We start from the raw sequence: 26,143 nt of genomic DNA on the forward strand, positions 1-26,143 counted from the left end.
GTTTCCATAAGAAAATATAAGACAAAACCTGGAAAGCAGGGCTGTTGCTTGGATTCTTTTGCTTTTTATGATGTTCACTTTCTTAGATATTTCTATAAATGTAAGCATATGTGAGTGTATGTATATGCATACCTGTATTTATGTGTATATATACGTGTGTATGCATATAAATATGTAAAGACATACATAGTTTTAGAGTTTGGGTTTTGTTTTGTTTTGCTTTTACAGTAAATATTTTCTCTTTCTTTTTCCTCTAAAGAGCAGTTTAGCTCCAGTGGCTTGTGTTTACTTAATCTCTACAGTTACTCTGGAGTAACTTGCTTATGAACTTAAAAAAGAGCAGTAGTGGACTCATATGCCTAGCAAATATTGGAATATAGAATACAGTGTGTTTAGTGGTGGATTTAGCAGTGCTAGGTCAAATGTTAGACTCAATGAACTTAAGACTCTTTTAAACCTAAACAATTCTATGATTCTGTGACCCTTGGCTGGTGCCATAAAGTTCTTTTTTCTCATATCAATACATGCTTGGCAATAAGCACCTAAGAGTGCTCTTCTTTGTTCCATAGTGCCTTTCAGTTTCTCAAAGGACATGACTGAACCCTCTACACCTGTACTGTTGTAGACTTAGAGCATGCGACTCCTCGCTGTCTGGTCCTTGAGCACTAGGTGACAAAAATTTCTCCTTTTTGAGGGTAGATTAAAATTTACCTAAATTTACAGCTACAGTCCATCTGAAATGCTTGAGAGAATAAGAATCTCTGGATATATCAGCTGAGCTAGGAAAAAAAGCATCCTTCATTTAAACCTAAACTAATCTCCTTTACACAAACTTTGTATATTTATTATGACCAAATGCATGATTTATTAATAGACTTCATAATGCTTAATAATACATTCTGCACTTGCTTTTCTGTATATGTAATTTTTAAGCCATAATCACTGCAAATCCATTTCCTGAAAACATATTTAGAATATTTATAATTCACAACCAATATTTCAAGAAGAACTTAGTGCTTTTTTTTTCCTAAATGCATTGAATTGATTCAGAAATAAAATACATCTTCTACTTAATTATAGATGGAGAGTTTTAAATATCCCATTAATTATTATCACTACTATATGCTGAAATAAATTCTACAAAAGCATTAAACTTGAATGTAACAGAGGAATAATGCTTCATATTTTAGAAATTAACAGAATGCCTTTAAACTGTGCTGTAAAGAAAAAACCTTGAAAGTGTGATCTACTTTATTAATAATTATTTGGAAACATCAATGCATAATACTGTTTAATATGTTTTTTCTTATCCAAAATTTTCACTTCATATATTGATGTTGCTCGGTAGGGTTTTTTTTTTGTTTGTTTTTAGCTACAAAAGAAAGGAAGGATTTAGGGCAGTGGTTGGAGACACTTTCAAAAAGTGTTTGCTTCTTGTAAATTGAATGGAAACATTTCTCTTTTTCAAGAACACCTTTGTAGTGATGTCTTCTTGCCTGGCTTCTGCCATCCAGGAAAGCCTGTGACATATTTGTGGCAGCTATCATATTTTTCAGGTTTCTTAAGATTTGACATGATTAGTGCAGACAGACTTAATGAAGCCTGATCAAGAGTGTTGTCATTGTTACTTTAGTCTGGTTTTTAATCTGCTATTTTGGTGAGGGATCTATAGCCTGTAGAGTTTTTATTCCTCTAGTAACCAATTCTCATCTTGTAAGTCCTTGTTAAGGAAGTGTAATAAACGCCAGTAAGAGGGAAGGCGGGTAAACCACTAGCAAAAGTTTTTCTAGTTTGCAAGTTGTCTAAAATAGTAGTTGAATTGTATGCTGCTGGTATTATTTTATAATAGTCAGCATTCCAATAGCATGACTCTTTTCCTCCTCAAGAAATCTTAGTCTATAATTTTTTTTTGTTTATACCATGAAGTCTGATGTTTATTTTGCTGTGAAATTAAGTTTATTTCAGATCATATCCCTCTTCACTACTAGAATTTTCACTGCTGACCAAATGAGGCTTCTCCCATTTTACATTATAACCTGAATGATGTTATTTAATAAAATTTTTACGAATATTATAGTTTTTCTTCATTTGTTTCTTTCTAACAAATGTTTTTGTTTCTTAAAACATTAATGAAGCAACTTTCTTTCCTTGCAAATAAGTGTTTAAACTACAAAACACTTGAAGTCACTTGAATACTTTTATTCTCTGGAAATTACAGGGATGGGACATGATTTGGTCAGCAGTGAAAATTCCATTGGTGAAGAGGGGCACAAACATATGCAGGTCTGGTCTTTTAAAAGAAAAGCTGAAGTCATCATTTGCAGCCTCACTAAATTCAGCTTCCAGATTACATGTAGCAGGTAATGAACAAGTACACTAGATGTTTTTCTGTTGCAATTATTTTATTAAGGTTACTTCAGATCAAAGCAAAAGATGTAAACCCAGCTGGACATACGGACATATTGGGCAAACAGGTTTAAGCATCACTTTCTACAGATTGAGTTTGGTAAAATTTGGTGCTAGAATTCTTAGTTTATGACACTGGGCTTCCATGCTGTTCACACAAAATCTGGTCTGACTTAGTAGTAGTTCTAGTTCCGGCATGCTTGTTTGCTACCAGCCATATATAATCCAGAAGCTGAATTTAGTGATCTTGCAAATTAGGACATGAGTTTTTCTTTTATAATACATTTAATGCTATGTTAAAAGGGTGCTGGTCTGATAATTTTGATATGAAAAAATCTATGGCACACTTTTAAAAAGAATTAATATAGATAATAAGAATTAGTTTTCTGTTATCTTTCTTTTAGTATGGATAAACATTTCAACATAAAAGTAAGTGTATAGAAACATTAATTTCACATTTTTATTACAGGCTAGAGGAAGAAAAGAATATTTTATCAGAATTTCAAGAGGACTTGGACAAGTTGATTTTATGGTTAGAGGAAGCAGACAGCACTGTTGGTATTCCCCTTGAGCCAGGGAATGAAGACCAGTTAAGAGACTGCCTTAGCAAAGTAAAGGTATTGAGTTTTATTATTAATGTTTTCTTACTTTAGCAGTTCTGCATTAAAGAAAAGTTAATACTGTTCTCAAGGGAATTCTTCTGCCATCAAGCTTGGCATTCACTTAACTTTTTTAGATAAATCACAGCAGTGGAATTTCCAAACCTATGTACAAATATACACTGATCATACCAAAATCAGAAAAGTAATGAAAAATGTACTGAAAAAAAAATGCCTATCTTGTCACTAGGTCATTAATCATTATTGTTTTCATCCTCATTTCTTAATTCAGAATTCGACTTTTATAACATTTCTGTATATCTGTCTTGTTAGCCTTTTATAACTTCTCACTTACGAAATGGTATTCAGTATTTCACAAGAGTATGCAGAATTGCATATATAATTATAAATGCCAACTGGTTAAAGTGTCACTGCAACATTTTGTAGACTCGACATCTAAGTGACTTTTTAAAAACACTTAAAAAAAAAAAAACCCAAACAATGCATTAAATATTTGCCTTTAAAGGCTGGAATATTTTCATGAAGATGTTAGAGCTTTTAGACTGTGATACTGCTAATAAATATATTCTGTAGAAGTTGCTCTGTTTAGTTTCTGAAATGTGTTCAATGGAATGACTATGCGTAATAATTTGCTCAATAAAAATTATACTGTAGCTGGAAAATGCATATTACTTATAAAATAATTGCCTAAAGGTTTCCTGTCCTCTCTTGAGGATAATAACTAGTTATCTTTTATGCCAATCCAAGTTGAACAATTTCAGCAAGTGATGGAATAGAGCATTAAAGAACCTGAAGGAAACTCAAGTTTGTTCTATCCTTCTTTCATCAAAACCTGGCAAAAATCTAAAAGATTCTTTAATAAAAATCTAAGTTTCTTAAAAAAAGTAATAATTGAGGAAATGAAGACTTAACCATGTGCTGAGTTTGTCCCTGACTGTTCAGCATCAGATACCAGCAAGTTGGACAAAGAATTTGTGTTGCTTTGCCACCATTGTCAAGGATATCAGAATGAAGGCAAAGAAATATTTATAAGGGGTGTTAGATGGATCTTGTAATTTGCAGACAGGAATAAAATTTTAAAGTCTAAATTGATTGTTTAGAACCATGAAGTCTCATGCTTTTCAGATATGTACAAATATTTCCCAATTGCAGTATTCTCAAGGGATACATAACCCAAAATTAAGATGTTATCTCTTAATTGTATGTCATTTTTACTGTCCACCTTGTTCTTGAGCAACACAAAAGAGAATGCATCCTAATGCAGCAAATAACATATTGGCTTGCAGTGTGGTTCATTTCATACATACCTGCTTATGTTAATAAAACCTCTCCAAACCCCCAAACTTGAAGAACTTTGTCTTTTAGTTACATTCTCTTCACTTGATATATCAAGTTACTTTGACGATACAAGTTTGCACTAACTGCATATATGGTGAAGTGGTACATTTAGGTGATGCCTTGCATCCTTTGGCTTTACTTATGGGGTTTGTTGGTTTGTTTTTTTTTTTTTTTATGAACATACACGAACATTCTTAATTATGAGGCTAGACTGGACAGCTTTTCTTCACATACCATCTGGGTGACTGTGTCCACAGCGCTGGACATGTTAAAACCCTTCTCCAAAGTGCTTGCTGTTTACCATATTAAAACATTGTTAAAATCCATATACATGAGCTATTGAGTCTCCAGAAGTGAAATTTGTCATGTAGCAGTGATTAATACCTGAAAAATCTCATATTTTGCCATTTAGGACTCTCTTTAGTCTTGATCCACTAATACAGTCTGTTATGGGGAGTTTTAGCCTTCTACATTCAGAAAGCAATGGTTATTTTGTCTTTAATTGAGTTTATTCCTTTAGCTGATACACAAATCAATAAGGGTGAAGATAAGAGAGCTGAAAATTCTACCACAGTTCATCTTAACTGCTGTATTTGTCTGTTCCAGTTAAGAGCTGAAGAGCTGCCGCCCCACAAGGGAATACTGAAACGATTAAATGAAACTAGAGGAACAGCGCTTGGAAGTGCATCACTGAACCCAGACAGAAAACATAAGCTAGAGAGTACGCTGAAGGAGGCTAACCATCGCTTGTTAAAGGTTAGACATTTTACTAATGTAACTGTGGTATAAAATTTTGATCTGCAGCAAATATTTGCATTATATATTTTCTGGTATGTATTGTTTTTCTCCATATGAAAAGACATTTGTATGCATAATGAAAGTGAAGAAAAATATGTGTACAGTACACTGCTGTGAGAAACAGTGACAGCAAACCAAGACTATTAGCACCTGAAATGACAACGTTGTATCCAAATATATTCCTAAATTACAGGTCTGCTGCTTAAGGGTGGAATGCAGAGCAACAGTTTTGTAGTCTGATTGTCTTGAGGTTACAGCAAATATTCCAGTTCTTGTGACTCAGGTGTGTGAGAGACAGTAGCAAATGGCTGATTGCCTTTATGGAAACACTTCCCAGTTTTCTTCTCTTCCCAGCCCCAAGGTGGATGTTGCAACTTTGGAAGCTGTTTTAGCCTCCACCATGCTTTTTCCAACACCGAACTTCAATTTCTGGTTTCTGTGTAGGGAAGTACCATTCATTTTGCTTTCTGGGTTCTCCATACTCACGGAGAGAAGTAAAAGAGGATTTTACTATATTCTGTTGTTGAAGTAGCATATTTTTGTGTTGGAAACTGGTGAAAGTGAGTAGCAAATCTGGTCAAAAGAGGTAGATAATTTGAGGGCTCTCATGTAACTTCTGTTTCTTATGCAGCAGAAATGGTAGAAAGCATTATACACAGGACCACAACCCAAGGTATGGATAGCCTGGTTGGAAGAGGTCAATGTAGAATTAGCTGAGAAATTTTAGGACTGATGGCAAAACCAGAATCTCTGTGGTACCTATTTGTTGAAGTTACCAGGATGCCAGGAATAAAAGAAAGAAGGATTCATTGTGTTTACTTCTGTTGGAAAGAAGGTGAAGAGATTTTCTTTGGAGTACCTTACTGAAAAACAAGCTAGAGTTTCCGGTTAGAATACTACATCTTGAGGGTTTTGCCATTACTTTGAACACAGTTGAATTTCAAGCACAGGTCTGGGAAATAAATGTGCAGTTATTTGATGTGGGACTCCCATTAGTTTGCTACTAACAGAAACAGTCTGTCAAGGTTCAGAATATTAGCTAATGGCTCAGGCAAAAGTGGATAATAAATATTGATCACAATCAAGACTCTTAAGTTGGACACATAAATCATTATTTGGGTGCTTGGACAGAAGTATCTCTTTCTCTACAAATGGGTTTCTGAAATCAATGTATATAGAAGAATTCAGACCACTTTGAGATCAAATACAGTGTTATTTACTAGCTGAAGTAAACGTATACATAGCTGAATTTAGGCACCACAATTTGTATATCTGAGCTGTAGTATTAAAAGGACATTAGTTTTCATGAAAAAATACTTTTAGTAAAATGACACAAATGCATTTTAGTGAAATCTGTAATTTGCCTCTGAATTTAAGTTTTTACAAATTAGTCATATACCAAAAAACTTAGCATTTTAATTTTCTGCTTGCTGTTGCAGGATGTTCCAAGTTACTTGTCATAGTCAGACCACCTATGAATGTTGTTAAAAGTAGTTAGGTCTCAATCAAATATGGGGGATAAAGCTACTGTTTAGTGATTCATACAACTTCCTTGGGCCTCCTTTTCCACTTCCTCACCACCCTCACAGTAAAGAATGTCTTCCTTATAGCTAACCTGAACTTCCCCTGTTTAAGTTTGATCCCATTACCCCTTGTGCTATCACTACAGTCCCTAGTGAATAGTCCTTCTCCAGCCTCTTTGTCTTTGCAAGTTTATGTCTCCTTGATCCAAGTAAAGTGTCTGGCAAATTATTAGGCTTGGAATTTACCACGTGAAAACTCCCATTTACTCCTAAAAGAGGCTAAAGACAGAAAATTGAACTTCCATTTGAGATCATTACTTAAATGCATTTTTTTTTTTTTTTTTTTTTTTCAGCTATCTACCTATCTATGGAGATGTAGATAGATCTGAGTTCTCACTGGCCCTTAATAGCTGAATCTAAAGAATCTGAAAAATGCAGTATATATATGTATATATTTTAATGAACAGAAACTGAATTTGAAAATCACAAGACTCAAATCCATGCATCTTCTCTGACGGTGTTCTCAGAAGGTTTTCTATTTCCCATATGAACTTGACAGATGTTAAAAAAAAAAATAGAAAAAAGTTCAAAACTTGTTTAGGTTTTCTGTCAGATTTTTCCAATGAAACTGAAGGAAATCTTTATTTTTTAATTTGCATATTTTTTCTTTTACTCACAGTTTGTGTAGGAAGCCTCAATTATTTTTTTTTTTTTTCACTTTCTCCTCTGAAATTCTAGGGTCTGTGATAAAATTAGAAATCACGGAAAAAGGTCTGCAGGCCTGACAGAGGGACATATGTTGTCTTCCTTCAGTTAGAGATCTGCAAGCACTGAAAAAAAACACCACAGATTTTTACTGTGAGCCAAAGCTGAAACACACAGCTCTGGCACTTTTACGTCAGGCAAACTTGTGCAGGTCACCAGAGGATGGTTCAGTCATCAGTTGTTTTGATGAGGATTTTTTTTTTTTTTTTTTTTTTTGCTTCCTCAGTGCACCATGGACAAACATGAAATCTCACACAGATTTGTCTGGGGGTTTTCTGTTTCTCCATCCTCTTCTAAGAGTGTGTCTTACATTTTAATCCTTTGTTCCTAGCTGTTAATTTTGTTTTCTGGCATCTCTGCTAGAAATGAACATGTAACAATCTACCATTTCTGATTATCTCGTATTGCAGGATGATATGATTTTCAAAATACAAAACATACATGACAGTCACATAAATAATGTAAGATGGGTCCTTATCTGGCTTACAGTAGAGTAATTCTGTTTATTTCACAGAAGCTGTGACAATTTTCACCAGCTGAGAATGTAGCCAAGTATCTCCTAACATTATGACAAATTTTTGTTTTGCCTTGATCTGCCAAGCAGGGGAATGGGGGACAACACCTGTGAGTCTTCACCTTCAAGGTGACACATTTGAAATAAGTCATGTTCAAACCTTCTTTACAGTCACAGAAACTATTGCCCTACAGCAATGGAAATAAGCTGAGAAAAGAAATTGAGTATGAAAGAAATTGCAGTCACATAAAAGAAGCTTTTTTGCTTTTGCTTCTGTATTGTCTTTGCTTTTGGGTGTTTATATCATGTGTTGATGACCTTGAGAATAGATACATAAAGAGATTTTCTTCCTTTGGATATTAATAATTTTAAAATGATATTTCTTTAGACAACTTTATTGAATAGTGATTCTAATAGGCTGCTGCCTCAAACATAGTTTTAGGTAGAGAATGAAGATTAAAGCCCATATTTGAAAGTATGACTTTTAAATTCTAACCTGGTTTTAGCTACCATACCCTCTCCAAAGCCAGTATTTCTTGTAAAAATCAAAGTACCACTATCTTTGTGAAGTCTTAGTAGTATGAAAAATGAGCTGTTTTATAACCATTTTTGTGCCTTCACATCAAGTATTTTTTGTTTATTTGCAAAACTTAAAGTATCTTCTGCTGTGATAGCCAAGTAAGCTAGCCACCTAGTGCTTCAAAGCATGCAAAAGGTGGTACAAGGCACTGGAGTTTGTGATGAATTCAGTTCTTGTCATATACCACCTGCCAGGGCATGCAATAGATCTGTAATAGCTTTCTTACCTTTTACTGTGCAGTAAATGGATTGATAGATTAGGTATGAGACTAGTGAACCATGGAATCAGAGGTTTGTTGGAAGGAGTTTATTACTCTTTAATATTATTCTTGGTCTGGTGTCAGCCAAGAGGGATGAGCTAGATTATCTGAAAGTAAGCTGGATGCCAAAATCAGCATTCTCCTCATTTATCCACTTTAGTCTTTGCAACATCTACTGTATGTATTATGAAGGTTATTATAAGTGCCTGATGGAGACATTTTGTTTTGCTGCCTTTTAATTTGTCAGCTAGTATTAGAACTAATTACTAGACACTGAAAAGACTATTTCACTGTTTACTGCCACAGCAAATCAATTTGTACTATATGGAAAAAAAAAAAAATGGAGTGGAGTGACATGGTTGTAATTTGTGAACATTTTCTGTACCACCAGGAAAAGTATAGGTAGTCTTAGCTTGGTTGATCAAGTGTAGAAAAAAACAACAACAAAACAGATGTGCCCTGAAAGTGCAGAAAGACGAAGTTGTAACAAGGTTATAGTTCATGTATTGTAACTTGCCTTGAGTAATAATTATTCATAGATTGCCTGTGATGACTTCAAATTTCCAGCATGTCAATATAACTTAGTTCCAGTTCACAGTGAAAATTACTAAAATTGCTCCAATTTTTATTTGTGGGATGGAGAGTAAAACATCTTGGAAAATGAATGCTGCAGTTTGATTTCTGTTCTTTCAATTTGAAATAAGAATAGTATACCCAATATTTTGGAGGTCAAAAGGGTGCTCTTTTCCTGAATTTGCTTTCAATTAAAAAGTGACTTGATTGCCTTAAATGTAATAAAGTATTATGCCATGCTAAATTTCCTATGACAGTTCGTCATAGATTGCTAATTAGGTGTAGTCCACATTCATGTTATTATCAGCCATACTGACAAATGGCCATATGCATAGCAAAATGAAGTTTGAGGTATATGCTTACTGGACAAACATGAGACTGTCACAGGCTCCAAGTATAAATAGGTTTTATTCCTTTTTATTTGAGTGTTGCTAGCAGCTACCACTAATTAAGATTTTAGAAGGTGAATTTACTATCAGCATAAATATAATTTGCTGCTTCCCAGCCATGCTAAGCACACAAGAATAAGGATGTCACAACACAGAAATAAAACAATGCTGATGTCCCTTCATTTAAAAATAATAACGCCTTTGGGTTTTTTCCTGGTGGTTTTTTTTTTTTTAGGCCACACATACTGAAGGTTTTCTGGCTCTATTGATTTGAAGCTAGTGAGATACTTAAACATTTTGAAAACAATGGATTGCCTGTGTTAGAAGACAGCATAGTGGGAAGTGGGTCCTAAAGCCTACTCAGCAATCAGAGGCAATTTTTAGTCACTTTAGCAGCTTCAGACATTAGTTTTTGTTATACTTTACATGCTATACTCTAAATCCTAATGACTGTAATCAGAAAGAACTGAAGACTATGGTAAAACATAAGGAGACATCTATTCTTTTTCTATTTTTTGTTAGTTGGTGTAATTTGAAAGGTGAATTATGATAGCTCTATGAATGTTTACAATCAAGGCTAAATACAGGTTTTCACAATAGATGAAAGAAAATGAATTGGTTTAACTTAGACTGAAAGATTTGGTTATTTCCTGTCTATAAAATAAAAGATGGTAACAGATCAGGGTTAGACTAATAGATCACTTCTAGTCTAATTTAAGGTTAAGATTTGGATGCAACTATCTTTAAATCTGGAAAATTAGTCCTAAAGAGGTTTTAAAATCTTGTGAATTTCTACACAGATGTGTGCTGATTTTGGTTTTGACCCCCAACCAAAATATAAATGAAATCCAAATTAGGTGAATATTGCTGTCGTATGATACTCACTATTTTTATTTTTTTTCAACTGTTGCTTTACAACAAAAATAATACCCAGAGATCTGATATAATTGCTACCTTTATAAATTTTAAGTCTATTTATTTTAAAATGTCTGTTCTTTGAGATTTATAAAACCAAAATTAAAATCAGATTAATGCATTTCTCAGGAGCAGAAAGATTTGAAAGATACGTAATTTATCCCATATCTGGAATATCACCAAGGGAAAAATATATCTGATCAGTTGTCCACCATCACAATGTTAAAGACAAGAATGTTTCAACTCCTTTAGCTTGCTTTTGTCATTCAAGGCATTTAATCAAAGACACTTAGTCACCACATCTGCTAAAACTTTGAAGCAAATTTACAAAATAATTTTTCTGAAATAGAAGTGAAGAGCATCATATTCCCTAAATAAATCCCGACCTCACCTGCTTTCCTTTCCAGGACTTATTACATGACCTAGTTCACAGATGATAAACCAAAGAAAAACATCAAAAAATCCGAAACAACAAACAGTGGTTGAGAATGAAGAATCACTTTTATTAAAAATTAATTAATGTTTTCAGAATGAGCCAAATAACTGAATTTTTTTCTGTTTATAAGCATCAGTCATAACAGAGTGCAGTTTTTGTTGCAGGAAAATAGGATATTAGATATGAGTTCAGAGGGGGGGCTTACTATTATACAAAATCTTAATGTAAAAGCCAAATTAAATAGGAAGCCAGGTAGTGGAAACTATGAAACAGAAAATCCCTTAAAATATAATCACAATTTTGCTATTGGTCCAAATGATGTGGATAATAATAGCATTCTTACTATGTTATGGGTTCCTTCCTGCATAGAATATGTTGACAACCAATTTTATTTTAGATTGAAGCAGGTTAGGAAGAGCATGTTTGATCTCACTTGCAAAATGCAAATAGATGATAGTAAGAGTATGTTTCTGCTGCTGTTTTTTGTGGATTTCTGAAGTCTTCTATACAGGTCAGTTTGCAAGATATTGAGGTCAAAGAGCTGATCTATATTCATACTACATCCAAAAGATCTAAAATTTAAAGAAGGGAGTACCCTCTTTATTTCATTTTGCAGGGGAACATACCAGCAGGTGATCTGGGACAAACAAAAGGTCCATACACCCTCTGACCATGTCCATTTAGCCATCTGACAATGCCTGAAATCAGATACCTAGATAACATTGTATCAGTGAAGAACAGGTACGAAGTAAAAAATGTACATGATCTCAAATGGTATCTGGACAAGTTAAAAGAGGAAAAATCTAGAAATTACTATAAAATATGAAAGTTGTGCCAGAATCCATGGACAATTTCATCAGAAACAACCTGTGTCAAAGTGGGGAAGTTCTGCCACCTTGAAGTACAGTTTCAAGCACTGAAGCCTGAAGGGTCATTCACTTAATAAAGGTATAAGAAACTCACAGGCTTTAGTGAAAGTTAAAGTGTTGTCATGCAATAGAAAGGGGTAGAAAGGAAATGCAGAGAGTTTTCACAGCCTTCAATGGAGAAAATTTTGAAAAAGACACAACTTAAAAGTGTTATTTTTAAGAAAATAAGAAGCCCTCCCAAATAATCCAGCTGAATAAAATGACATTATGATATTTTAACCACAAAGAAGATGCTGGTCATCCCTATTGTGTAGGTAATGTAGCCTACCAGACCAGTTCATCTGGCCTGTGTTCAAGCGAGTGAGTCTCATGGACAATAAAGTGATTTGGCAAGGCTCATCATTGTTTAGTTCCACTTTCTTCTCTGAATAGCAGAAACAAAGAGCTGACTGAGGAAAGAATATTGCTAATGGAATGATTCTGTCTGTAAAAACTGGTGCAAATTCATTTAACCTAAGTTAGTCTTGGTATGTTGTATGCTATAGCTTTTTTGTTTCTCCTATGGGGAGTGGCATGTTTATGCTGAAGTGTAGCAGAGGGTCCTGGCTCCCCAGTTTTGGGAGCCTGAAAAGAGCACAGAGTTTCAGTCCGACCCCAAGCCTAGGTTTCCTTCCTGTGGAAATAAAGGGGACATCTTGTGCACAGTTAGGACTTACAGCAGCGTGGGGCTGGGATGTGTTCAGGGCATGCACTCTCCTCTGGGCATTCAGAACCGCTTCAGCATCCAGCAGGTTATTTGTAGCCTGAAACATTTTCCAGAGAAGCCTTTTTCCTTGAAACCCAAAGAGCTATCTATCCTTTCAACTTTGGTAGCCAAGCTTGCATAATATGAAGATAAACAGCCTCCTTGTATGCTCCCCCACAGGCATGCGCTTTGCACATTGGTCTGTTTTTAATTTATTAAGATACAAGTTCCAGTATGTTCCAATGTTTTCCTCATTTATAAACACAAAAGTAAAAACTAAGCAAAAAGTTACGTGCCCCACCAATAAAGCCTATGAATAAATATGTGCAGTAGCACAACATCAGAAAAAGGAAGGTTTTAGTGCTGTAAATCCCTGATAGATGGTATATTTGCATACGATACTTCAGAGACTCTCACTTCCCATGGACTGGAAAAGCCAGGAAACTTATTTAATTTTCCAGCTGCTCTGTTTTCCTATGCAAAACTCCAAATCCTAGAGTAATATTATAAAATTAAATTACTCGGTGATATTAAAACATTCCAAACATTCAAAGCATTGTAGAAATGGTTAATAAAATTTGTTTACTTTATTTAGGAGTCCTGCAGGGCAATATATGATTGCTGTCTTTTATTAGTGACACCATCAATTTTCTTTGTCTTGTTAAGTATTAATAAATACTCTCCTGCAAAAGTAAATTGTTTACTCTCATTTGAAAGAATTAGTCATTTGGAAGTCCTTTCAAGGAAAAAGTTACAATTCAAAATGTATTCACAACAATCCAGCAATAATTACAAAATATCAAGGGATCTTGTGGCATACTATTGAGTATTTGCTGCTCTTTTCCTTTAAGGAAAGTTTTTTGAGTGTATTTAGAACAGTTAGGATTCTTTCTTCTTTATACATATTAGATTCTAGCTTTATTTGTTTCACTTTAGTTTTGTTTTTCAAGGTGTGTTTTAGGCTTAACAATAAGTGACAGTGACCATAATAAATTTAATTAAAGTCAAATATATAACTTGGAAATTCATCATGGTGTTTGTGGATTTCCGGAGATGTTACTCATCAACATGTAAAAACTTAGAGGAAGGAAGCATCTTACAAGCTCATTGTGTACATTTTCTAATGAGTTTCTTGGAGCAGATATTGAAATAATACATCTTGGTTATATGTTGACTGTCTTTCTTCCTTCTCCTTCTGTTCCCCATAGTTGCCCCAACAGCAATCTCTGTGACCCCAATTATTTCTTACTGTCTTAATTACTACCGTGACTTTCTCAGAAGATAACAGGACAAATTGCTAGACTTCTGTGTCTTTGTAGTCTTCCCCACTTCAAATGAAAGATGTGCAACAAATTCTGGAAGGGTTTTGCAAAAAGAAAAAGAACACAAAACTTGCAGCATTTGACAAGACTAAATTTATGTTTAGTGGGATGAAGTAGAAAGGAATTTTTCTCTTGTCTATTGAAGTTTCCACAATGTGTGTTACTAGTAAGATCTTTCTGAATAATTCTCTATGTACTACATCATTTGTCAAGTTAAATCCCAGTGTACGTAAATATCAGCTCTCCATCTAAAGCAATAGTAAGGAATACATTGTTTAATTTTCTTAAAATTAAACCCACAAAGCATTTATGAATATCAGTTGGGATGTTTGTGGTGGTGTGATATTTCTAAATAGGGATAGTAAAAGCTAATCATTTTTGTACAAATGTTATGCTTCTAGAAAAATTTTCAAGAGTCCTACTCACCATACTCTATTTTTTTTTCTTTCCTCTGATACAAACTCTGAGTGGGTATCTATTTCTGCTTTCATAGCCACATCTTAATACAAACGTCCAAATTATCCTGGGTAATGAGCATTATACTGATTTCTACTTTTCAAAAGTAAATAATTTGATTATTTTATAGAAGACTCTCCTGAAAGTTGTTACTTTAAATATTAAATTTAAATATCCATTTGTAAATTTGCCTTTCAAATCAGAAATTCTAATACATTTTACTCATTTTATCAAAAGACAAAAAGCTAGCTTAGCTTCCTCAGAAGAGATATAATACCTGCTACGGAGTTATGAATAACTACCATGCTAGTAGTCGTGAGAAATCCTAATCCACTATTACTATTTTTGAAGACCGTTAATTGTTAAAGGAGTTAATGAAGAGTTTTGTTTATATCCAGACGCTGACATTAGTCATATCTATGTAGAGAGAGTGAGACAAATGTGTGCATTTTCTCATTTTATAAAGTTTGTTATTTCCCCTAGTTTTTTTGTCATATTGTGGTATTGCTGTGAAGTCACACAGCATGTAAGTTGGAGGTTGGATATGATATTGGAGAATACATTTTCCACTATGATGTTGAAGGAATTGGAAATTCTTTTCAGGCAATTACATGTTGGGGTTTAGCCCTGGAAGGTCCAACATGCTACTGCTCTTAGTCTTGCTCTTCTCTGTTGCAACACTTTATAAACAAAAACTATCAAATATGTAAAATGATTATAGTGACTGGCTCTTCCAAAAGTTTTGGTGAAAGGGAACATTTTAAATATTCCGGTTAAAATAAGCCCATGATTATTGGACGTGGAAATCTGACTAGGATACTAGGTATCTCTCTTTCTCTCCCTATAAGTTAGTTTACCTGTTGTTTTATCACTCATCACTTCTGTACTGTTTAACTAATTTTTAATTCGTTAGTTACTGCCTTAAAACACCAGACAACTGTATGGTGGTTATTTTTGTAAGTATATGTGAACGTGGTCGGTAATGAATTATTTCTGACCTTAGTTGAGGCTGAGGTCAGATCACTTAGGTCAGTGCTGATTCACTTCACTCCTTAAAACTGATCAATATAATAGACACCGTCCCTACTTGAGTATGTCCTATTGAGCCAGGAGACTGTTGAAGCTGAATTGATCCTCTCAGCTGTTTCCTTTAGGATTGCTTAGCATTGGCTCTAGCCTATAATATTTTTCTGGTGTTCTTTTTGAATTAATATGTCTATTTGTAAATAACAAGACTTCTATGTCCAATCCCAACTAAATACCTACAGTATAGCTAGTCTAGTTAATTTATAGCAAATTCAAAGTTATTTTGTGTCTGCTTAAAAAGTAAGGATGAACTAGATTGTATTGATGACATCACAAATAATTGAATAATAATTGACAAGGTAGTTCTGGGCTCCTCAGTACAAGAAAGAGAAGGAGCTACTGGGTTAGAGCACCACAAAGATTAGGTGTCTGGAGCACCTCACTTCTGAGGAGAGATTGTGTGAGCTGGGCCTTTTTTGTCTAGAGAAGACTGAAAGGGGATCTCATTAATGCGTATAAATATCTCAAAGGGGGGTGCCAAGAGGATAGCACCAGACTTTTCAATGGTGCCCTCAGCAGGATGTTTCAACTCAGCATGAGGAAGAACTTCTTTATGTTGAGTGTGGCAGAGCACTGGAACAGGCTGCCCAGGGGGATTGTGGAGTCTCCCTCTCTGGAGTCATTCAAAACCTACCTGGATGGGCTCCTGTGTAACCTGCTGCGGGTGGCCCTGCCTTGGCAGGGGTGGTTGGACTAAATGATCCCCAGAGGTCCCTTCCAACTCTAATGATTCTGTGATTCTATGATACACTGCAAGAAAACATTTCTATTTCTTTTTGTATTAATCATAAAGACTTGAGATACATGCTCCTAAGTTCACATTACTACTCTGTTCACTACATACTTGGAAGTCAAGATCACTCACTAGAATATGAATACCACAATTTTTTTAATTTTTTTTCTGTAATTATTAACAGAATGTATGCTTTGTTGCTAGGAAATGCTACAAGTATTCAGCTGTCAATAAAATTCCAACCCACTGTAATTTTATCTACACTGTGCAAAGGAAATGCAAAATAAATCCCTGTTTATTTACTGTGAAAATAATACAGTTTATCTATACAGTCATTATCTAACTTACTGTTCTATGTAGCTTATAACCAGAAACTGCTGTTTGATACTGATTTTATTGCTGTGTTAAAAACTTATATCCATTTATATCCATTTCCTTTACAAAACAAAATGTTAAGGGTTTGTTTGCTTGGTTTTGGTGGTGGTTGTTGCTGTTGTTTTTTAATTCCTGTAGAGAACTCTGTGAGCAAAACCAGTAATGATTCTAAGTTTATAGCTTGCATTATAAGGTACTATATGTCGTATAAATATTTGTGATTTGTTTCATTGCAATGCCTTTTGGCTTTGTTTTCCCTGTCAGGCATTCTGGCAGATGAGAGTTTTTAGAAACTCCATGGCGGTTTTGTGAGTGCTTCTGGGAAGCTTCCTTCAGATGTAGGCAGCAGCATGGGAGAAACTATTGATGTGTTTAGTTTAGTTACTGACTGATTGCCACTGTGAGCTGATTACGCTTTCAGTACTGGACATGATTTTGAAAGTAAAGCAATCATATAATATGTGATCTTAAGAAAAGAAAAGGAGGGCGGCAGAAAAGGATGGTGAGACAAAGCAGCAGGCAGAAAGAACTCTGCCACATGGAAAGACCAAAAGTAGAGATAGGACTACAAGGGTTTGCCAAAATGCAAAAGAAATTGCTCTTAAGTTTTTCAGGCAGGCTTAATCATACCCTGTAAAGTAAGGTCATGTTTCCTTGAAACTCTGCCCACATCTGTGCTGAACAGCACAATGGCCTACCCCTTCCTCTTATCCTCGCAACATTGTATGTCAGTCTGTGCTTTCCATGAGGAAAAAAGCTTTGACTGATAGGCTCAAGATAACTGTCCAGGCAGACTATGAGCACTGCAGGGTGCATGCTGGAGTTTGCTTGCCTCACAGGCTGTAGGTAGCCTGAGGGATAGATACGGTATTATTGACTGTAAACCAGGGAAAGAACAATTGGGGCATTATACTTTTATTTAAAAAACATTTTCCTGACAGAATATCCTTCATTAAGAGTCACTGAAGGAATTATACTGTAAACCCTTTGTGGCCGCTTTTCAGTTTCTGGAGCTGAGTAAAAAACCAAGATAAATAAAAGACAATCGTGGACTACATTGTTTAGCAGAGACTTAAGGTGGAGGGTCTTGTGCTCAGAGGTGCCCTTGACAAAGGAGAATTGCTGAGATAGTAGAAAGCAGAGTGACTGACAATTAGTAATAAATATTAAATATAAAAAGCATACAGATATTCAAAAGACTGTGATATATACAATCATAGTTCCATACAAAAAAAAAAAAAAAAAACCCTAAGCATTGGAGTGGGGAAAATGTTTGTTTACTTTCTAATAAGCTAGGCAGCCAGATGAAGCAGAAAATTGTTTAGTGCTTTAGTTTTGTGGAACGCTTTATTCTTCTGTATCAATGGGGAAAAAAAATAAAGAAAAGGGTTTTTTTTTCTTAATAGAAGTGAAACTTGAGAATATTACAAATACACTGTTAAGAAGTAAAAAAAAAAAAAAAAAAAGAGAGAAAAAATGCAGCCAAAAAACATGTGCCAAGGTCAGGTGCTGGACGGCTTATAACAAAACATGAAACATGAGCTACACAGCAAATAAAAAACTTTCATACATATTTTTAATAGCCTGCTTTCATCTCCCTCAAATAATAGTCTCCAACTTTTTCAGAGACACTGTGGCTCGTAACTGTTCATTGTTTTAAAGAAATTATGTAGTTTTTGCCTTAAAGTCAATATTGAGTTTTTTAATGAAAACGGCTCAGTTAATTAACCAAATGTCATGCTAATCCAAACTTATATGAAACTCTTTCTTACACTGATTGTTTTTCATGAAGAAATGATGCATAAAAATTAACTTATCCCCCTTCCATTTTAAATCGTTCTTTTGTAGATGCTCTAGGTATGGTGATTTTAAGTAGATAAAACTTTCTGAACAGTGTTGTAAGCATTGTTGTTTTATGCACTCTTCTTACTAGTGTTGAGGGAGTGTCAGTTATGATTTCTCTGTAAGTCAAGTCTGGATTGAAGGTGGCATTTAATGGTTGTTGTGACTAGTTATTTCTTTACTATCCAAGTTCTGGCTTGGACAACATAAAAAGCCAACATGAAAACCTGCTTTCAGTCCAGTTGTGCTGTGGGCTGATTGCAGTGCAGTCACCTGTCTCCTTTTTTCCGAATATTTTTGCAGAAATAGAAAAAAGCATAAACTGTTGGTTGTTTTACATTTAGTAAGGAATTTAACATAACAGAGACATGGAAAGTGATCTTACATGAGATGGCGTACTTTATAAAGCTTCTTCCTCCTTTTATACTTTTAATAAGAATCGGTATTCCTTGCCATCTGCTCAGATCTAATTTTTCCCATAGCACATGAACACAGTTATGTGTAAAGACTGAGAAATAGCTATCTGAAGCTAAAGTCAGAAAAAGCAGTAGAAAACTGGAGCATGTGAAATGATTAAGGAGACCTGTACTGCTAATCTGAGCATATGTATCATTTTACACCAAAGTAATCAGATCGGGGTGGGTGTGGAAATAACATAGTAGTACATCATTTAGGCTTCTTGTGAAGAAGGTCAGTGAAGACATGGGGTTCAGATGGAATAGAACAAGCAATGCAAGTAATTTTAGAATTCAGGAGAGGAAGTTCCTGTGTGATGTACTGTAGGTTACCCTGCTCTTGCAGGGGGGTTGGACTAGATGATCTTTTGAGGTCCCTTCCAACCCTTGGGATTCTATGATTCTGTGAAATGAAAATATTAAGATAAAGATCTACTTTGAAAATACACAATTATATGTGCAAAATTTGAGTATTCTCATATTTTGGAGACATGTAATGATTTCTATGTTAGTATTTTATTTGTGGGTTTTTCTAGTATTTTAATGAAAAGAACAAAAATTGGAATACATAAATAAAGCCAAAATGGTCTGATAGTTTTAAAATAAAATTATGCATTGTGAAAAACAGCGTGAGTTGGTAAAACTAGGCTATTCTACTGTTTCCCAATTTAGAGCTTAAATCTTTTCTATTATTTTGTTACTGAGCTTCCAATTAATCTAAATTAATTAACACTTGAACTTAAGTACAAAATTTTAGATGCCTCACATGTTTTGAGATTAATATTTTGACACGTATCATTGAAATTCTGTAGTCCTTTGATGTTGAAATCTGGGTTTTCTTTCTTCGAAGGAATAATCCATACTTTTATTGTCTTTGCACTTGCAATTTTATTTTTTTCCTTTGGTTGCAAACCAAGGTATGTTTTCAATGTTGAACATGTGCCAAATAAGGCAAAGTTGAAAATATTTAGTTGTATGCAAAAAGGCCAAGCTAGATTTTTAGAAAGATGTTCCATTTGAAGTTGCCCTTCCTTCAGTTTTTTTTCTTTTGCACCTTCTCTTCCTTGGCAGCCTGTAATACTCCTTAATCAGACCTGTGGTCTTAGGCATTATAGGGGAAAGCATTTCACCTGTTTGCCCTGTTTTCAATCTGCTGCTGTTGTTGCCTTATTCCTGCTGTTCCCGTTGGTAATTTTTATTAGAGGAAGACATCCCTCCTCTGATAAAATCTGTCTTTCTTAAATAGGAGTGAAGAGGTAAGATACCCAAGGGGGTGAAACTGAGTAGGTACTAGATGGCTACCCTGAAATAATGAATGAATAAGAGGAGGATGGGGGAAAAACGGGAACAGAAGCAAAAATCTAGAAAAGATAATTGGAGTGAGACACTAGCCATAGCTCACTCATCCTTGGAGGCATCCAAGAACTTGTACAGAGAGCCCAGAGACAGGCTGTAGGTCCTATCAGCATCAGAATCCCACCTCAAGGTGGAACTGCTGGAGCTGGGAGTAACAAGCTTGAAAGACTGTAAGAATGTAGGGAAGATACTGGAGGGCCCCATCTCCTTGTATACTCTGCTGTTGCAGAAAGGGCATAAATCTGGACACTTGGTCATAATGTCCGTAACTCAATGGAAATGTTCCCAAATTATCCTTCAGGTGAATAGCAGAATCAGCTCAGGAAAAAAAAAAAAAACCTGTCCCCCAGAGACAGTCTGCAGCAGTGATTCAGCTTGATAGGCAGACTTGTAATTACCTTAAACTCATCAGGTTCCAGTTTGGTTAGGCAACTTGACAATTTGATGCCAGAGCTTAAAAAAATCAAATCAACACCAAAAGAAAAACCCCAAATACTCACACACACACAAAACAACCAAACCCAAACAAAGCAAAAAAAAATAAAATAAAGGGGAAAGGGGTGAGCAAATAAAATCGCTGAGACCTGAGATCCAGAATCTTAAGAATCTGATTCCGACATAGCGGCATGTAACCTGTTAATACATGTATTTTACGTTTCTGCCTTGTTAAATGCTTATCTGTAGCCTTAACTTGAGTTTGGGGGAAGTCCTTTATTTCTTTTCATCTCTGTGGTAAAAGTAGATGACATTAAATTTCTGTATATAATGAACTGATTCATATAGACCTTTTTTTTTTTATTTTTATACTAGGAATATTCTAATCCTGTGTTTGTTATAATTTTAGAACAAGACCTAACTTGAAGAAGAGGCTTCATTTGCTTATTATTTACCTCTTATTTTGCTTTTTTTCTTGTGAAATTGTTTTTAAGAACAGTAGGTTGAGTCAGTCTGGTACCAAAACTAATATCTCATCTGCCTTTCTATATATACCTTAGCATATAATTGCATATTTCCCCTCACTGCACAAACTCTCACAAAATTTTTCTTGCTCTGTCTTGCAATAGACCCAATATGCTTGAGTTGTGTTAGTTGGTAGCAGGTTAATTTAAATTTCAGGTCTTCAGAAGTCAGCTTAGATTTTTATTTGCCTATGACTACTTATTTACTTTCAATAGTATTTCTGTGGAACTTGTTTACATTAATATTAAAGCTAATAAAATTGGAGATTAACATTCAAAAGTTGCGAGAAAGATGAAACTAATCTTCTATGAAATTAGGCCAAGGTCTGCATAGATACTGAGTTAACACATAAGGGAAATGGTGTCCCTGCCTATGGCAAGGGGGTTGGAACTAGATGATCTTGAGGTCCTTTCCAACCTTAAGTATTCTATGATTCTATGTATTTTTAATTGTTCTCTTTGCTTTTGTTCTTTTTATATGTCTGGTACCGTTCTGGAAAAGCAGAGTTTTAATGATATATAACAAAAATTACGAAGACAGAAAAAGTGATTTGACTCATGAGTCAGTTTTTATTAAATGGGATATTATGGGTGGCTATAGTGAGCAATTTAGATAATTTAATATATGGCAGATCAACTTCTTGAGTTACAGATATCACTCAAGTATTCTCTAATAAATCATATTCAGAGTATATGCAGAGGTATGTTTTAGAAGCAAAAAAATCAGTATTTTTGAACTAAATAGGTAAAGAAATATACATGTCATGAGACAGTTGTGTTTGTCCCATTCTCTCAGCTGGTGAATTAGAAGTTACTGCACAGCAGTAATGCTTTTGTAGCTGGGCAATATATCAACAGTGCTTCTATTAGTGCTGTTTACAGGGAATTTTTATTTTATTGTGTACCAAACCTCAAGTTGGGTGCTTTGAAGAATGTTGCTTTAGGAAAAATATGCTTAAAAACATGAACATTAGGAAACCTCATTTATCTTGATATGGAAAACTAACCATACTTCTTGGCTGATTTTAATAATTAACTGCTAATGTTTCTTGTCTCTGCCCAGGCCCTATATTTGCTGTTGTGAATTTTATTTTCTTTTTAAAGTACAGATGGTTTCTCCCCTGGTATATGTCTGCAATGTTGCCCATTGTGTGGTATGGTGACATCTCACCTTTCTAGCTATAGAAAACAATCTGGGAAGGACAGCATGGAGCTTTGTGTTGGCTTATTTATTTCCAACCTGTTCCTATATTTACTCCAAGTGCTTCAGTGCTGTTGGGTTTGAAATATGCCATTGGCTGATTCTTAATTTCTGATATTGCTGGCACAGAAGAATGTGCTTAGTTAAAAATCTGACTGCTTTGAATGCAAATCAGAGAACAAGTGGCCTGAACAATGATATATTTCTCCGTTATTTTTCTTCATGGTATGCATCTGCTTATGTATATTTGGACTCAACTGGCATCTCTAAACACCTTGTAACAAAACACATGCTTATAAATTTCTAGACTCATGAGGTCAAGAAACGTTAGATATCATTCAAATGATCAATTCATATTTTCACTATTGCTTTTCCTGATTAAAAATTTACCTTTAAAACAGTTTCATATACTGAGATAAATTTTTTACCCCCCAAAAAATGAGAAACCTGATGATGGGGTTAGGGGTTTTCTTTTTGCTTTATTTTGGGTTTTTTGTTGGGGTTTTTTTGTGAGTGTGTGTGTGCTGGTTTTGTGGTGCAGGAGTCTTGTTTGTTTATTTTTGTTTGTGAGTTTGGGGGATTTTTTTGTTGTTGTTTTTTAAGAGTGTGTTTTGACTGACTTGCAAGATACCGATCATAATTTGATTGGTGGTCTACTCGTTCCAGCCCTTCTTCCTACCAGTTTATAAAATTTGTATTTTAACGTATTTTGTAAGTGTATATGCACGTACTGTTAAATCGATTTATGTTACATTTTTTTCACTAAAAAAAAAAAAAAAAGCCTTCTGGTACTTTTTTTCAGGTGTCCAAAGATCTCCCAGAGAAACAAAAAGAAATAGAGATTCTGCTAAAGGATTTCATCGAACTTGATCAACAACTGAATCAGGTGATATTGTGGGTAACGCCTGTCAAGAACCAGTTGGAGCTTTATAATAAAGTCGGTCAGCCAGGAGCTTTTGATATAAAGGTACCTTTTCTTCCATTTGAAAAAAGCATCAGAATATTTAATGGTCAAATTAACAATATAGATTTGAGATGTAAGTCAGCAATAGTGCCCAGAATTTCAAAGTCTTATGATTTAAGGAAAATTTTTATTCTTTTCCATTACATGGTTTTTAGTGATAGGGCAGTTTAGAACCAAAGGTTCCAAAGTGAAATATAATGTATTATTTTTGCTATATCATGTACATGAAACAATAGCCTGAAGAGTTGACAATGTGCACTAAAATTCAGAATATCAGACCATTTAAGCTATTTCATATAAGGTAATATGAGTACATGAAAATCTGAATAGTTAGGGCCAAATCATGATTTTCATATTGCAAGGAAAGATATCTAACTGTACATGTAATATTCCAGTAATCAGTATAGCTGATTGTCTAGTAACTGGAACAAAATATTTGTATTCTGATCCTTGATATGTATTTAGATATAAAAAACATGCCTGTATATGGGTTTGATGAGGCAAAAGAAATTAAGGATGAAAAATGCTGATTAAAAACAACTGGCCTACCAGGTGTATGCCTAGACTTTTTTGACCTTGCATTTTGTCTATGGATATATGTGCTTATCTTCACATAAACTGGAGAAATATTTAAAATGCAATAGCTTATTGAAATCCACGAAATTTGTTTGGTTTATAGTAGCTGAATGTCTTGTTTACCTAGATAAAGATTAAACAGAAGACACTGAGTTTTGTATTGATTTTGATGATGCAATATTCAGTGAAAAAAAGAAAAAAATATAAATATTTATAACTTTTTTTGCCATGCATAAAATGGAATAATACCTGCTTCTGAAGATGTATGGTTTTGCTCAGCATGTTTATTGAATTCACTTTAACTTAGTTTCTTTTCAGGAACTCTTTTAATGCCAAAAAACTTTTTATTTCAAACAATCATATTATATAAAGCAATGAATCTCAAGTCCTGTTGCATTCCTGTAATTGACAGAATGAGTTCAGCAATGACATTCATTCCCTTTTTAAAAGATAAAATTAGTATAGCCCTTTTCAAATGTCTGCATATATACTAAATGAGTGATGGAATTTTGCTTTCAAGAAAATGATCTATCCTTGTTTCCTGTACTTTAACAAAGATTTTTAGACGATTCATACATTTTTTTTCTTTTATGTTTCCTTTCATTCTAGAATGATTACACCATTAAAGTTTTTATTAAATAAAAGCAGGGTTAAATTACTAAAAATCATAGAAGTATTGCTTTTCATACCGCTTGTGAAAGAAATGTTCTGCTTGACTCTTTCAGTCCTGTTATGGTCATGTGACAGGAATATTTCTGAAACACTGTTGAAAGTGTAGTAAAAATAAGTATTAAAAAAAAATCTGTAGTCTTGAAGGGGTGGTAAAAAGTCATTTTTGTCTGGAGAGGTGGGGGAATAATTAAGAGCTCCAAAAAAAGGCAAATAAACTTTCTTTCTTGGAAAGACCCTACCATATTTCTTTCATGGATAGATTTAGATCGCTTAGATTTAAAGCTTGACCATTTTTGATTGTAGATGAAATAGCTATTTTTTTTAACTATTGCGAGGGCTGTAAGCATATGAATCATGTTAGCTTTTATCTATATGTTGGCTATCTGGATTGCCTTTAAAAGACACAGGTTTAATATCTTAAAACGTTGTTTCCCGGTGGTTTACCCAGACTGTAATTGTCTTCAAGGAGAGAATCTTGTGCATGAAAGACTCTATATTGAATATATCTGAAGACAAATGGGATTCTTATAACTTCTTTTTTACAGTTAAGAGTAAGCATACTAAGAGTTTTGGGACTGTTGATCATGAAAAAACACACATCAAAAATTAGTAGATATAATTCAGGAAACCAGCCTATTTGTGATGATATTTAATTGTATGCTCAACTTCAAATGCATATTTCAGACCCATGCTAACATGCTGCCCTACATTGGGTCAAGTGTGTGCATACATGTGCTCTCAATTCATTGTTGACATGATTATGTTTGTGTATTTTTAATATTTTTATATTACTATTCTATATAGCTAATGCTACTTTGAAAAATAATAAGGGCCCCTTCACAATTAGCTATGGAAGGGTTGTATTCAACAAAATCTTTTGTTCCTTTTTAGTTCACTGTAAGCAATTAGGAAACAGGAGATGAAAAGATACAGACATAAAGAGATGGGGGAAATCCAGCATGTTCCTTGTTCCCTCTCGTGGAGTTGGACCTTGTGGTAACCAAGGAACATGCTGAGGCACCTAGTAGTCTTACGATATCTGGAATGCTTTGTGTCATTTGAGGCTTAGGGCAACATCTTAGTTTCTAAAGCATATACATATTTCAGTTTTTAAAAGCAGCAAAACTGTTAAGAAAAATGTAAACATTATAAAATTGTTAAAACAAAACTGTTTATTCAGTCCCAAGAAATATGTTGTAACGGCATTTACTCTAAAGTACATTCTGTGATGAATCAAAAATTCTGTTTTCTTTCACCCAAATTTGCTGTCCTAGCTCTATGCTTACTTTAAAGGATTACAACATGGAAACCCTAATACATTTTATACCAGTGTAATTTGTCTTCATAATTTTTGTGACCATAATTTAGAGACTGCAGTGCCACAATTAGAACCCAGGCCTTCAAGTTAGGCACTGT

General features: G+C 34.4%; 1 protein-coding gene across 13 annotated transcripts in view; it reads left to right on the plus strand.

The window, feature by feature from the left end:
- Nucleotides 1-26,143, plus strand: part of DMD (dystrophin) — a 1,176,091-nt gene that overhangs the window by 777,564 nt on the left and 372,384 nt on the right. For all 13 annotated transcript variants that reach the window (XM_065677219.1, XM_065677222.1, XM_065677220.1 and 10 more), the window contains 3 exons: nt 2,876-3,023; nt 4,971-5,120; nt 23,318-23,482. In XM_065677219.1, the coding sequence (XP_065533291.1) occupies nt 2,876-3,023; nt 4,971-5,120; nt 23,318-23,482 (463 nt within the window). The remainder of the gene's footprint in view (nt 1-2,875; nt 3,024-4,970; nt 5,121-23,317; nt 23,483-26,143) is intronic.

Source organism: Lathamus discolor, chromosome 4 (genome assembly GCF_037157495.1).
Source record: "Lathamus discolor isolate bLatDis1 chromosome 4, bLatDis1.hap1, whole genome shotgun sequence".
NCBI lineage: Eukaryota > Metazoa > Chordata > Aves > Psittaciformes > Psittacidae > Lathamus > Lathamus discolor.